General features: G+C 43.5%; 1 protein-coding gene across 3 annotated transcripts in view; it reads left to right on the top strand.

Annotated features, from left to right (window-relative positions):
- The window catches only part of MYH11 (myosin heavy chain 11), a 118,441-nt gene extending 103,668 nt beyond the window's left edge, over positions 1–14,773 (top strand). For 2 of the 3 annotated variants that reach the window (XM_075011267.1, XM_075011266.1), the window contains 4 exons: positions 208–416; positions 6,671–6,779; positions 8,778–8,950; positions 14,148–14,773. In XM_075011267.1, coding sequence (XP_074867368.1) covers positions 208–416; positions 6,671–6,779; positions 8,778–8,950; positions 14,148–14,286 — 630 coding nt within the window. In that variant the 3' untranslated portion in view covers positions 14,287–14,773. Of the gene's footprint in view, positions 1–207; positions 417–6,670; positions 6,780–8,777; positions 8,951–10,743; positions 10,773–14,147 lie in introns of all 3 variants that reach the window. The other variant, XM_075011269.1, reaches the window with a different exon arrangement.
- The last annotated feature ends 751 nt before the right edge of the window (positions 14,774–15,524 follow it).

Raw genomic sequence — 15,524 nt, 5'->3', positions numbered from 1 at the left:
CACCTATAAGTACGAAGAGGGTTGGGTATACATGTGAGGCTGTGTATCATTAATGCGTGTGTGTCTGTCTGTCCCCATCCAAGTGTGCGAGTGTGTTGTTGGACACATTTTCAGAGAGCTCCCAAGAAGAGAGCTCATTTTTTATATTCAGTTGGTCTCAGGTAACAGTAATTATAGTTTTTAAAGCACTCTTCCCAAATATTCCAGTCAGAGCAGCTGAATAATGAGCTGGTGACAGAGCGCACTGCAGCGCAGAAGAACGAGAGCGCGCGGCAGCAACTGGAGAGGCAGAACAAAGAGCTGAAGGCTAAACTGCAGGAAATGGAAGGAGTGGTGAAGTCCAAGTTTAAGGCCATAATTGCATCTCTGGAGGCCAAGATTGCTCAGCTTGAGGAGCAAGTGGAACAGGAGTCCAGGTACGTGAACACTACAACTCATCCCGCAGGGGGTTAAAGCCATTCTTCTATTCAGTGACTGTAATACATGGCCACAGATCTGCACATTGCTTAGCCAAGGGGCCTGTGGTTGCTGAGCCTTTCATTTTCCCTTTGTTATTTACTATCACTCCTAAGCTGTCCTCAAAATAGAAGAGTTACCCTGTCTTTTCTGAGGTATGATTTCTGCTGACGGATTACCACTGCTGGATGCACCTTCTTCCTGAGCTCAGGCGCAGCCTTCTTGGCTACGGTTACACACAGTGCTCTGTAGACAGAAGTCACTGTCGGAAGAGATTTCCCAACAAAGCTTCTGTCGAAAGAATATGGCCACACACACAAGTCAATTGGGAGAGCTCTCCACTCTGTCGACAGAGCTGCCGGACTGCCTACCTGCTCTCTCGAGAAAACGGGCACCCAGAAGCACAGCAGATCGGGCTGCCCATTGTTCTGGATGCCCTGTCTGTCACAAGAAGGGCCCCCCCCAGAGCATCCACACAGGTGTTTTTTTTGACAGAATCTGTTGACAACAGCGTTATGCCTCATGGCTGAGCGGCAGAACTCTGATGGCGAAAGTGCTGATGACAAAAGGCATTTTGTGTGAGGATGTTCCTCCAGTCTTGTCGACAAAACAGGGGTTTTATTAGCAAAACTCACTGGTGTAACTGTAGCCCTTGACAGTAGCCATCACCATATCACCCACACCAGCAGCTGTTCAGGCACCCCTTAATCCCCTTCATGGAGATTTTATACAGGTTTTTAGCACCTATATTATCTACACAGTTGATCACAGGTCCTACAGGGAGACCGAGCAAATTACAGAATTTCTCACCAGACGAACCACCATGTCCTCGCTTGGACATCTTGGATCTGGGGAGGAAAAAAAAGGAACAAAGCAATAGCTTCCAATGCTGGGAACATTGCATAAATTTACTCTAATACAGGGGCACTGTATTTTTAGTAAGGTCCAAATTTTTTTGCCATTATATAGTCAAAGTCCAGACCCCAGAGAACATAATACAAAAAACTACAATAATACTAGTAATAATAAGTAAATAAAAAGACTTCACTGTTTGTTAAATAGCATCAAGCAGCTCAGGTTTGACCTACGGTAATCTGACTGTCTGTTCCTGTTTTAATACATGAAATAGCAAAAAACTAAAGATTTTCCAAAATTCTGTTTTCACATTAGGGTAGGGTAAAGAGTCTCGCACACGTGAGAAGTGTTTCTTTGGGTCATGTTGAAAGCTTGCACAGGGCCAGCTTGGGAAGAATTTATTACAGAAAAGTTTTCCAGAATTTAATGGAAAAGTTTCCCTGTTAGAGAATTCCATAGACTTGCCAGAAAACTGAGATGAAGGACCTTAGTTTTTAAGTTTACAGAGTAGTTTCTGTAGAAAGTTATTGATTTACCCTCCTTTACATTCCATACTGGCTGTAGGACCATTTCCTTTATGCAAGTCTTGTAGTTTTGAGTGAGATTCTGACTCCACTGGCAGCACAGTAACTTCTGCTAAGGTATCTAGCCTGGCAACCATCCCCAGGGGAGTTCTCTGCCTGCCAGCATGCCTGGCTGTCTGGTTCTGTTTACCTTCTGCCCTCTCTTTCCAGTCTACAAAGAAGGTGCATTACAACCTGAGAGCTACCATCAGCTTGAGGATAGCAGTTAAGCAGGGGGAGGGAGCAGAGTTCTGCCATATGAGGACAAAGGGAAAGATTTCTTCTACCTCAGTAAACCCAGGACCAGTCCATTTATTCCAGCAGGGCCTGGACTTGCCCCTTTAGACATGCAACTGGGCATCGTTTCGGGCCTCATGTGCACATGCAGCAATTACCACCCTGGCACCACCAACACAGATGAGCCTGCTAGGTGCCAAACTGGTTTGAGCATTCTTGTAAACCCAGGATTGTGAGTTCCACCCTTGAGGAGGCCATTTAAATATACACATCTCATAGAACTGGCAGGGGCCTTCAGAGGTCATTGAGTCCCATTCCCTGCACTCACAGCAGCCGTGTCTACACGTGCACGCTACTTTGAAGTAATGGCACTAACTTCGAAATAGCGCCCGTCATGGCTACACGTGTTGGGCGCTATTTCGATGTTAACATCGATGTTAGGCGGCGAGACGTCGAAGCCGCTAACCCCATGAGGGGATGGGAATAGCGCCCTACTTCAAAGTTGAACGTCGAAGTAGGGACCGTGTAGACGGTCCGCGTCCCGCAACATCGAAATAACGGGGTCCGCCATGGCAGCCATCAGCTGAGGGGTTGAGAGACGCTCTCTCTCCAGCCCCTGCGGGGCTCTATGGTCACCGTGTGCAGCAGCCCTTAGCCCAGGGCTTCTGGCTGCTGCTGCGGCAGCTGGGGATCCATGCTGCATGCACAGGGTCTGCAACCAGTTGTCGGCTCTGTGGATCTTGTGTTGTTTAGTGCAACTGTGTCTGGGAGGGGCCCTTTAAGGGAGCGGCTTGCTGTTGAGTCCGCCCTGTGACCCTGTCTGCAGCTGTGCCTGGCACCCTTATTTCGATGTGTGCTACTTTGGCGTGTAGACGTTCCCTCGCAGCGCCTATTTCGATGTGGTGCTGCACAACGTCGATGTTGAACATCGACGTTGCCAGCCCTGGAGGACGTGTAGGCGTTATTCATCGAAATAGCCTATTTTGATGTCGCCACATTGAAATAGGCTACTTCGATGTAGGCTTCACGTGTAGACGTAGCCAGCAGGACCTATCACCATCCCTGACATATATATATATATATATATATTCTTAATCTCTTTGCCACAGATCCCTAAATGGCCCCCTCAGGGACTGAACTCAGAACTCTGGGTTTAGCAAACCACTGAGCCATTCCCCCCACATTTAGGGGCATGGGTCAAAATAGATTAACACACACAAAAAAAAATTCTCTCAGGGATGGTGCTTGGTCCTGCTGTGAGGGCAGAGGATCGGACTTGATGATCTCTTGAGGCCCCTTCCAGCTCTATGACATGATAGGATAAACTGTCCAGCTTTGAGGTCAGTTTTGGGAGGCTGCGTAGGTGTCATTTTTGGACTCTTAGCTGCGGTTACTGCTTCTTATAGGCAGAGGATGCCCCTAGTTCTTTCACTGCAGCTGTTATTTCAGACACTAGTGTTACTCTGAGAACTATCAGAGAGGTAGCCGACTCTGTTAACTGCCTACTTTCAGAACAAGGCCCAGCTGTCATCCCCTCCTTCTTGGACTAGTCAAGTTTGTCTGTGTCTTCAAAAACAAGAAGAAGTCCTGTGGCACATTATATACTAACAGATTCGTCTATAAGGTGCCACAGGACTTCTTGTTTTATTCTGAGAACTGTCATTATTCAAAGTAAATATTTGAAAATCCCCAGCACATTGTCACTAGCCAATAAGAAGCCAGGCTACTGTCTGCCTTAACTCTCCTTCTTAGCTGAGCCATTAAGGGCTCATCTACACTGTTGCTTTACTGCGCTGCAACTTTCTCGGAGTGTAAACATGTGCCCAGTGTTGTTAGCTACTACGGTCCTGGAGGTGGTTGTCCTGAAGTGCCAGGAGACCTCTCCGCCAGCACTGGTGCCCTGGCCACACTGTTGTGTAAAACACTGCCACAGCTGTGCTTTAAACTTAGAAGTGTAGACAAAACCTATTGCAAAAGCCTGCACAGGTGAGGTGTTAACTGCTTCCATTCCATGGCAGCAGGAGGCCTAAATGGGCAGTAGGTATAATTAGGCCAGGGAAGGAAATGCCTTCCCTGGGTCTGAGTGCTCAACCACTCCCTTCTTCCTATTCCTATTTTGACCATTCCTGGCAGCTCCCACTGCAGGCTGTTGTAGTAATCAGACTGTTGACTCTTCTCCCCACCTTCCCCCAGCTGGATCTGTTAAGTTAAAAGCCTTCCAGGTTGCCAGACCTGTTAACATAACGTTGAACCTGTGAAAGAACTACTGATGAATGGTAGTGAGACCATTTGACAGGCATGTGCCTACCCTGAATTTACTGTCAAAAGCAGGTGTGTATTACTATGCCTATAGAACCTTAGTTTCAAATGTCCTTTAAATATTTCATTAGTTTGTTGATGAAGATTATAAAATCATATCTCAAAAAATTTCTTGCATAGGTATTTAGATGCACAATCTGAGTATAAAGCTTTAGCCTTAAATGCTTGAATCTTTAGATAAATAGCTTTTTAAAATAAATACTGCAAAAGACCTCCCTTATGTAAAATAGAGATTTTAATTACTATGGTACAAAAACTTGCTTTCAAAATCTTCTTGTCTTTTCTGTCCATTCCTGCTCTCCTTTTACACCACTATTGAAGAGAGCCTTTAAAGGGACAACATTCATTTTCTTTCCGATAGCTGAAGAAATGAGTTTCCCTTTTACTTCTCCCTATTTGATGAAATAGTTTTTAGAAAACCCTTCACTAAAATCAGTACGTTAATAAGATATAAAATCCTTTGCTATGCCTAAAATCTATAGAAACATATTTTTAACATAAACATTGAGGCTATGTCTACACTAGCCCTCCTACTTTCGGAAGGGAAATGGTAATGAGGTAGTTCAGAAAATGCTAATGAGACACTGCTATGAATATGCAGTGCATTATTAGCATAATGGCAGCCACACACAATTCAAAAGTGGCCAAAATAGGAAGAAGGGGCTTTTGAAGTCCAGGGGTCCTTTCGAAAGGCCCCCATCTACACGGGAGGCGTGCATTCTGAAAGCAGCACTTTCGAATCGTCTGTGGCTACCATTATGCTAATGAGGCACTGCATATTCATATCAGCACCTCATTAGCATCTTCCAAACTGCCTCATTATCATGCCCCTTCTGAAAGGAGAGGGCTAGTGTAGACATAGTTACAGTGAAATTTCATAAACATGTCTTGTTATGAAAATCACACAAAATAAATGAATAGTAACAGAGAGAAAGCTGTGTTAGTCTGTGTACTATCAAAACAAAAAGCAGTCAAGTAGCACTTTAAAGACTAACAAAATAATTTATTAGGTGGTGAGTTTTCATGGGACAGACCCACTTCTTCAGACCATAGCCATACCAAAACAGACTCAATATTTACGGCACAGAGAACCAAAAAAGTAATCAAGGTTGACAAATCAGAAAAAAATTATCAAGGTGAGTAAATCAGAGAGTAGACGGGCAGAAGCAGGGGAAGTCAAAAATTAGGTTAAGCCGAGTATGCAAAAGAGCCCCTATAATGACCCAGAAAATGCACATCTCGGTTCAAACCACGTGTTAATGTGTCAAATTTGAATATAAAAGAGAGTTCAGCAGCCTCACTTTGCAGACTATTGTGAAAATTCCTCTTCATGAAAATTCCTCTTCATTCCTCTTCATTAAAATTCATCATTCTTCATTTAATGAAGAGGAATTTTCACAACAGTCTGCAAAGAGAGGCTGCTGAACTCTCTTTTATATTCAAATTCGACACATTAACACGTGGTTTGAACCGAGATATGAATTTTCTGAGTCATTATAGGGGCTCTTCTGCATACTTGGCTTAATCTAAATCTTGACTCTCCCCCCCACCTTCTGCCCCTCTACTCTCTGATTTGCTCACGTTGATAATTTTTTTTCTGATTTGTCAACCTTGATTAATTTTGGGTTCTCTGTGCCTTAAATATTGAGTCTGTTCTGGTATGGCTATGGTCTGAAGAAGTGGGTCTGTCCCACGAAAGCTCACCACCTAATAAATTATTTTGTTAGTCTTTAAAGTGCTACTTAACTGCTTTTTTGTTTTGACAAAATAAATGAGTGTTCCTTTTTTGTAAAAGCAATGAACTTTGTTATAAACACACTAAGCCACCCTGGCTCATTAATTTAGAATAATGTCTTTGTTTTAGTGAGTTTAAATATGTAATAATCTGAAATGCTTACTTTATGAAGTATTAAGAGTATATTTAAAATATAAAATAAACTTAGACATACTAATAAAGAAACTGTAAAACAGAGAAGAGCTGCATCATGTCTTCCATAATATTTAATGTTGCATTCAGCAGGACAACTGAGTTGCCCTTATTACAGAGTTTTTGCAAATAAGTCTCTGATAAACTTCATGGGTGTATCAAAAAACTCATGAGTGACTTTTTTTTAATACCTTAATTTAGTGCTTTTAATTAGGTGCCTTCTGAATGTCCAGTCTTCCACTGCATGCCAGATTGTAAAACATGCTCCATTTTCTGGAGTGTTTCTCTCCAAATGACATGCTGTTCCTTACAGAGAGAAGCAGGCCACAGCCAAGACATTGCGCCAGAAGGACAAGAAGTTGAAAGAGGTCTTGCTGCAGGTTGAAGATGAAAGAAAGCAAGCAGAACAATACAAGGAGCAGGTAATGCACCATGTGATGGTAACCATCAGGGGAGGAAGGGGCTGCAAGGGAAACAAAATGTCTGCTTGCTCATGTTGCAAAAATACCCAGGCTTGTGAGGCACCTCACTACTGCCTGCCTGTAGCATGAAGCAGATTTGTCTATACCCTTTGTAGCTTAGCTCCCTGACATCAGCTGTGTCAGGCCACACAAGTTCTGCCTTTCCAGCCTCCTCCACAGATCTCTGTGCCAACCCAAGTCCTTCCAGGGAAACATATCTACACTAGCTTATTGGATTCAAGTGAGGGTCAGCTCCAAATAACCTCAGAGCACTGAGACCTACTTATCGTGAAAGCAATCATCAGTTTAATCTCTAAGATAAAGATTAGAAAGCTACTGAGAATAATAACGGAGACACAAACGGGTATATATAAAACAAAATAAAATGCTTTCTAGAGTCTCAACTCATCCTTAGCATGCTATGCCCTGATCTAAAGTAGTTTGTGTTAGAAGAGAGAATCTCTTGGCATTTCCAGCTATCCTTCTTGCATGAATGCAAAGAGCACTGCTTTCATTGCTTTCTCTCCCACCCAAATTCATTGTGAGTCCCCAAAGTGAGGCTTGACTCAGCCTCCCAGATTTATTGCCAGATGTGCTGACTTTAAGTTGACTTCGCATCCTCACATTGACTTTGAATGTAAACAGGGTTTCCGCTGTGTTGGCTCACAGTGCCTGATGTATGTGTGAACCAAGGCAGATGGGTGCATCTACAGTATGAGATTTATTAACAGGCATCCCCAGGGAACAGGGGTTACTGGATAATAAAGTGTGCTGGATACTCAAGATGGGGCAGCTGGCAGCCGGCCCTGCTCTGCCGGCTCCAGCTGGGCATCTGGCCCTGCTCCACCCTCCTGGGCTGGACAGTGGGCAGCCAGCCCCATGGCAGCTGGCCCCAGGCTGGCAGCCCTGTCTGAGCTGGGCATGCCAGTTAACTGAGTGTGCTGGTTAGGTGAGGACCAGATAATACAGCTTTTACTGTACATCCTTTGTCAGGATCCAGACTTCACAAACCATTTTCCAGTATATTTACACAGTTCCTTCCATATATTTCACAATGATATTCATGACCACTGTTATCCTGGCTTTCATTTAAGATTGCACATGATATTCTTAATAGATAAATACTATGAAAACTATGTGCTGAGTGTAGCAAGTTTGTCAGGCCTGATAGGAGTTGCTGTTATAGAAGAGCAACAAGACAACCTGCGGCACCTGATAGACTAACAGATATTTTGAAGCATAAGCTTTCGTGGGCAAAGACCCGCTTCACCAGATGCATGAGTGGGGGATATCTGACAAAGCAGGTCTTTGCCCACGAAAGCTTATGCTCCAAAATATCTGTTAGTCTGTAAGGTGCCACAGGACTTCTTGTTGCTTTTGAAGTTACAGACTAACTCGGCTACCCCTCTGATAATTGTTATAGAACAGGTGACCCTTTGCCAGTTGGCATTGAGGGGTTTTTAATGTCACATGTGCTCTGCCCCGCAAGAAGTGTCCAAGAAGGAGAGGATGACAGCTGGGCCTCGTTCTGAAAGCAGGAAGTTACAGACTCATGCTTGACAGCAAGATTGTCTATCCTCCATGCTGAGGCAATGACCACATGCACAGGCCTGGCCAGGCAGCCGACTTGAACAACCTGGCTAGACATGGGTTCAAATGGCTGTCCTAAATAGCCTTCTGTAGCCATCTGAGCTTTATACAGGGCAACTGACGGAGACCTCTTCTCATTCCAGAATTTAAAGTGTTAATTTTATTCAACGAATTTTATTCAAACACATGCAGGCCAAAGGAACAGAGCTAAGCTTATTGGGCTGTCACAGCAGAGGCCACAGCAGCTCCTTGCAGGAACAAGGAGCACATCAACAGGAACAAAGGGGCGCAGACCGAGGAAACTTAAACTGTTCTGAACTCTTTAAAGGAAACTCACAATTCTAAGTGTGGCTCTTTCTTCTCCCTCAGGCTGATAAGAGCACTGCCCGAGTGAAACAACTGAAGCGCCAGCTGGAAGAGGCTGAGGAAGAGGCCCAGCGCATCAATGCAAATCGCAGGAAACTGCAGAGAGAATTGGACGAAGCAGCTGAGAGTAATGAGACCATGGGCCGAGAGATGGCTGCGCTGAAGAGCAAACTCAGGTAGGCTGGCCTGGCATTTAATGGCTATTTTCTTTCCACTAATGAGAGATTTAGAAGTCTGCACTGCAGAATCTGAGGAAAGAAACTCGGTGAAGAAAAAGCTCCTGTTGAAGCTGGGGAGTTTTGGGTTCCCCACATCCTCCCAGTAAATGGTGTTCCCTCTAATTTTTTCAGTCCACTGGCAGAATAAATTTTGTTCGCTGCATCTGGTCATGTGTGGATGTGCATCACCTATAGAAACACACACTACCAGTCGTGGGTGCTCTGCTAATCAGCTAGGTGGCATCAGACTCTTTCCTGGGTGGCTGCCTAAGTGCTCCACTTATAGGGAACACTGCCAATGATCGTCATAAAAATCCTACCTCTAAGTCAAAGACTAGAGTTGAAGTTCCAGCCCCACCAAAGTCACTGGCAACACTCTTCTGGACTTCAGTAGCCTGAAAACTCCAATCTGCAGGGGTCAGATGTTTCAGACAGTCCCAGCATCTTTGATCCCATTGAAGTTAATGATAAACTGCCCGCTGGCTTGAACAGAAGCAGAGTTAAGCCAGTACTGAGTGTTTTTAAAATCTCAGGCTGGAGCTGAGGGAGTTGATGGTGAAATAAAGAACATACAAGAATAGCCGAGCTGGGTGAGACCCATGTCCAATCTCACCCAGTATCCAGTTTTTCTGCAATGGCCAGTGCCAGGTGCTTTAGAGGGTGTGAACAGAACTGGGCAATTTTTCAAGTGATCTGTGCCCTGTTGGTCAGTCCCAGCTTCCTGCACTCTGAGGATTAGGGACACCCAGAGCATGGGGTTGTGTCCTTGACCATCTTGGTTAGTAGCTGTTGAAGGATCTACCCGCCATATTTATTATGTACAGTGCTACTTAGTATTCTTTAAGCTAGTCACCTGCCTCCTTCCTGCCCCCATTTCCACATATGCACACACAGAGGAGACAACTAAACTGGTACTCCTAAAGTTCAGAAACTTGATGTTCTCTAGGGAGTCAAAGAGCTTGTGAACACAGCAGCTGTGCCGCCATAGTGCTTAGTGAAGGCGCTACCCGTGCTGATGGGAGAACTCCTCCCACTGGTGTAGGTACTCCACCTCCCTAGGTGGTCGCTAGGGCCACAGGAGAAGCCTTCCCCCCAGTGCAGCACTGTCTATGCCAGGAGTTATGCCAGTACAACTGCATTGCTTGAGAACAGTGGGGATGGATTCTCCACATCCCTGAGCATTACGGTTCTGCTGACTTAAGTTTGTGGAGCAGACCAGGGCTAAGGCAAAAAACATACTCTCTGTGACTCTTGTCCAAGCTGCCTTCCTGTTTTGCAGATTGACCTGAAGGGTTTCTGCTCCACTGTGTAACAGAGAAGTGTCAAACAAGCCACTTCTGTTTTCTCATTGTCTAAAACAAGCCAAATAATACACTAGCTCTATTAACACTCCTAAGCTTTAATAGAGCTGCCCAGCCTGTGACGCCAGTAGCATGGACAAGGAGGCTCTGACTGGTTAAAGGTAATCTGCTGCCCCTAAAAACATCTTGGTATGTAGTTTAGTTCGTGCCCTTTAACAACTTAAAAAATTAAACTAAGTTAGGTACCTAATCAAACACTTCCACTTATTGTCTGAATGCAAGATTTATGGGTAGTATATATTCATAATGCAAACCAAGGCTCATGTCTACTCAACAGGGTTTTCAATAATATGCTGTAATGTGTATTTATTATTTGAAAGCAACTTACCTGAAAGTGATAATGACCATGTGCTTAGTATAACTGCTTGGGACTCTCTATCTCTGTTTCAGAGGGACACAGGAACCTTCGCAGTGACTAAGTAGGTACCATGCCTTCAACTTTGCAGCTAGCTTGTAGTGCACAAATTTCCATTCTCCTTTAGCCCAACTAAATTTTATGTGAGACTTCTGCAAACTGTGAAGGCTTGGATATCTTGACATCAGTTTATTGTATCAAAGGAGACAAATATTACAATAACTCTTTTCCATCTCTTGTTTGTCGGTTATTCATCTTCCTTACAGCTAAATTGTGTTATGACATGGATTTGCAAACATTGCATTCACACTTTTCTCATAAGCTCTGCTGACAGAAGACGTATGACTTGCTCCTTTTCAAAATGTTTGCATGATATAGTTTTCCTTGCACTTTTTAAAGTCCCAGTTAAAGATGGAAGTTTTGCAAACAAAATATAGCCATGATTAATAAAAGCAGCTGAAAATATTAAAGGCACATAATGGGTATGAACAGAGATGCTTCAGCATGTTAGAATTTCACAGTACTACCAATACACATTTTATATGGTGAATTCTTTGAAAGATGTAATCAATTGGTAAGAATATCTAATCTTACATGTTGCTTTGGAAAACTATTTGCATGAACTCTGCCATACAAACAAACCAATCTAATTGTAATGTAGAGGAGAAGCTCCTGTCTTCCAAAGCACATCAATATATGCCTGTATGAATAGCTACTATATATATAGCCACTCTACTTTCTTATAGAGCAGCTATTTGTATACATTATGAGGCATGCCTACATGTTCTGATAAAAGAGTTGAGTCCCCACTGTTTAATGCATGGAAATACTCTATGAAGCTGTATTGCTTGATGCTTGAAGCTAAACAGCCTCTTACTTTCCACCAGCAGAAGTGATGCTAAGCAAATAGCGTTCTGTAATATTTGTGGATCTCTTTTTACAACTGCAGGGCTCTGTTGTTATTACATGAATATTTAAAGATGACATTTTGTCCTAGCATCTGCCTGTAAGTCAATGTACTCAACTTGCATGTAATTAGTGCAGGGCTATACATTTGAGCTGCATCTACATGGCCCTGGCCTTTCAGAAGGGAAATGCAAAAGTGGCTGATTGGAAATGAAAATGAGGCTTTATTTAAATATCTCATGCCTTATTTGCACATTCCCCACATGATCTGGCTTCTGGAAGAGCCATTTCCGGAAGCCAAAGCAGCCGTGTGGATTGGGTTCCTTCTAAAGGAAACCCCCACACTTTCAAAAGCACCCTTCTTCCTGAAAAAAAAAGATGATGAAGGGTGCTTTCAAAAGGAGGGTTTCCTTTCAAAAGAATCCTGTCTCCATGGCTGCTTTGGCTTCTGGAAATGGCTCTTCTGGAAGCCAAATCACAAGGGAATATGCAAATGAAGTACAAGATATTTAAATCCACACCTCATTTGCATTTCCAATTGGCTGCATTTGCATCCCCTTCCAAAAGGAAGAGGCCGTGTAGATGCAGCTTTGATGGTTAGGGTGTAGCAATGTTTATTCAAAGCTAGACTACGTGGGAAGTGAAATGCTAACAGTAATAAGTGCTTTGCAAGGGTTTTGATCTTAACAGTAAGCATAGGGGGATCCTTATGCCCAGTATAACAACTGCCCTGTCTCCCTTTATCTACATGCAAAATTGCCGCAGTTTAGCTAATAATGTGATTTAAAGTTGATTTTGGGGTAGCCTGTACAGATGACTGTGAGGACATTCTTATAGTAGTCTCAGAAGAGTAGCTGTGTTAGTCTGTAGCTTTATAAAAAAGCAAGCAGTCCTGTGGCACCTTAAAGGGTAACAATAGCATTACCTAATAAATTAAATTGTTAGTCTTTAAGGTGCTACAGGACTGCTTGTTTTTGTGGATATTCTTAAATAAGTTTAAGAAGCCTTATTTAAGCTAAACTGTGATAAGCATTACACAGGGTTTGCAGCAATTTAACAACCTGGACTGCAGTTCCATTATTGCAACTGATGTATGAAAATTAGGACTTCGGTCAATGTATGTAAATTAGAACTTGGGTTAATACAAACATAGTTTGCATAGCCTCTAGGTCAGGGCTGAGCAATAAGTGGCCCACAGGCTGGCTGTCCCAGGGTTTCTACTAGCTGGGAAGAGTGAACTGCAGCCAGTGGGAGCTGCAAGAGGTTGTACCTGTGGATGCTCAGATAAAGTGTCTGGCACGGTAGTGGTAACTTATGGTGTCTAAATACCAGAACGAGTGTCACAATGAAAACAACAGGCTTTTCTGCACCTTTCTAACAACTTCAGAATTCAGCAAATATTTGTACATGCTTACATTAAGGTCGATTGACTTTAGGCTTAAGCTGTGGCTTCAGTATAAATGAATTGACAGACTTTTGCTAGGACAAAAGAAACCATAAGCAGTTAGGCATGACTGCCGTACCCCAAATGAGTAGCTGCTGGATGTTGAACCTCACATTAAAATTATTGCACATTGTTCAGTGATTGTGAATTTTCTTGCTTATATCTGAGCTCTCAAGCCTTTACAGAAGGTTTGCCTAACAATGGGCAAGTGATAGCCACCACCCTTTCACTAGAACTTCAGTTGTATGGTCATGTAGCAGTAACACCGCTATGGCTGAGAAGCTCTGTTTACTTCTAAACTGCCACTTGTAGTGCTTCAATTCTCTTCCTCCCTCCTTCTCCTCTATTCCCCCTCCAAGAGAGCTATGATGTGCGGGGAGATTTCCATGCTTTGTCTGTGGCTGAGATTTTGGGGGGTGGGGGAAATGGGCAAGCTGGAAGAAAATGCATTCAGTGAACTTCTCTATGTAAAGCACATCCCTTTAATTTCATGTGAGGCATGGGCAGAGTCCAGGGGAGGACATGCCTAGTGAGTGGCACTCAGCTCCTGAGCAGTGGTAGAGTCCTGATGGGTGCAGGCACAGATACTGCGAGCCTTGCTGTTCCCCACAAAACAATTTCCCCTCCCTTACTATAAAGCAAACGGTGAGATGCTTTGAAGTCTCCACTTGGAGGAGCGTATTCATGTTCTCTTCAAAAATCCAGGGCCAGCCCTCTGAATCCTCCCTTGGTAGCAGAGATAGAGTCCTGAGTGCTGGCAGATGCAGGTGCCTGTATGTCCAGCCACCACCTCCTACACGCACACACCCACACTTTTCAAAACAAACACGTGCAATGGCTACACAAGCATTATGATTTTGCACACACAGTCAGAAATCCAGTCACAGTCCCATGTTACACAAATATAGTAGGCCCCACCCAGCCATAGACATCATAATAAAGCACCAATACAAGCTACAGAAAGTTGCCTTGAAACCATGACTTCCTTGATTTCTGAGCATTTACGATACTCAGGCCAACCAATGCCATTACAGGGCTTTGTACACTCAGTCCACTCTTAATTTGCTGAAACCTGTTTTCTTACTGCAGGAGAGGAAATGAGCCCACATCTTTTGCCCCCTCCCGTAGATCTGGAGGCAGAAGAGTAATTGAAAATGCAGCGGAAGGTTCAGAAGAGGAAGTTGATGCAAGAGATGGAGATTTCAATGGAACAAAAGCCAGTGAATAGATCACACGCTTGCAAACTACACTGCTGCAAGGGGTGGGAAGAGAAGACACTATTTAGCACTGCATAAGACAACTTAGTTCCAATGCCCACACACCCACTCTTATGGCAATGATAAGAGCACAGCTGTCTTCTCTCCATTGTATAAAATGGGAGGTTTTAGGTGTTGCAAAAATGTATTGTACCAAGAAAGATATTTTGAAAAGGTTTACATTGAGTAACTCCTCTGAAGAACTCTGTCAGAAATGCAAATTCTAGCACGAGTCAACTTAAAGCCCAGTGGACTGTAGTGTATAACTAGTTATGCTACAGAAAGAGCCACTGGTCAGCTAACCCTTTCCGAATCCAGCCTGCCCTTCATTTTGTTTTACTAGTCCATTAATATAGGCATTTTCTGTTTCTGGATGCTACACCCTGATGCACTGGTCACGAGATGGAAGTGTCTTCTTCAGTCACTTTTCAAAAATAAAGTATCATTTGTTCAAATTAAGTCAGACTGGCATTGTTTTATAAGCACTTGAGACACTTAAGCACACTAATAAATGTAATCATTACGTATGCCCTTTAGGTAGCAGGTGACTGCAATATGATATACTGAGAAGGAACTCCAAGCATCTTTTTGACCCTTTTAGTATTAACATACATTTTTAGAAAAAAATTACAAGGTCACCTTTCTATGTAGAATTTAACATTTAGTTGGTTATAGTCCTTACCAGATATTGTTCATTGCCAAACAACTTGTAGAGGACTTTTCTTTTAACCACCACGTGGTCATTGATGGTTTTTTTTGTGTATCCTTTCTGGAGGTGAGTAGTCATGCTGAAACTCTCTAGCGCAATTTTGAAGCCTTGCAGGAGGTATACAATACTAATCCAATTTTTCAATACCATGCTAATTCTACACATTCAGGTACCAGCCTGAAGCCATTTAGCACTGGCTGAGGTGATCCAGCTGGAGTGCAACTCAGGGAGGTGTCAGGAACCATTGGCTATGCTAGCCCTTTGAGCAGATGGGAGAGTGAGCGGCAGGAAGCCTGCACCTCCAAAGCTAGGCAAGTCAGTGTGATACAATGAAATGAAAGCAGACAGTTGAACATGTAGGATGGATGACCCTTTGACAGCAAGTGTTGGAGGTTAGGACATAACTTCAATATAAACCCTATAATGGGGAGGCCATGTTAATAGCGTATGTAGCACTCTCCTTGGGAAGCCATTCCTAGGAGCATGGGCAGAAGAACCAAC

This window comes from Carettochelys insculpta, chromosome 16 (genome assembly GCF_033958435.1).
Source record: "Carettochelys insculpta isolate YL-2023 chromosome 16, ASM3395843v1, whole genome shotgun sequence".
Taxonomy (NCBI): Eukaryota; Metazoa; Chordata; order Testudines; family Carettochelyidae; genus Carettochelys; species Carettochelys insculpta.
Note: the sequence above shows the minus strand (reverse complement) of the source record. Positions and strands in the feature narration are given on the sequence as shown.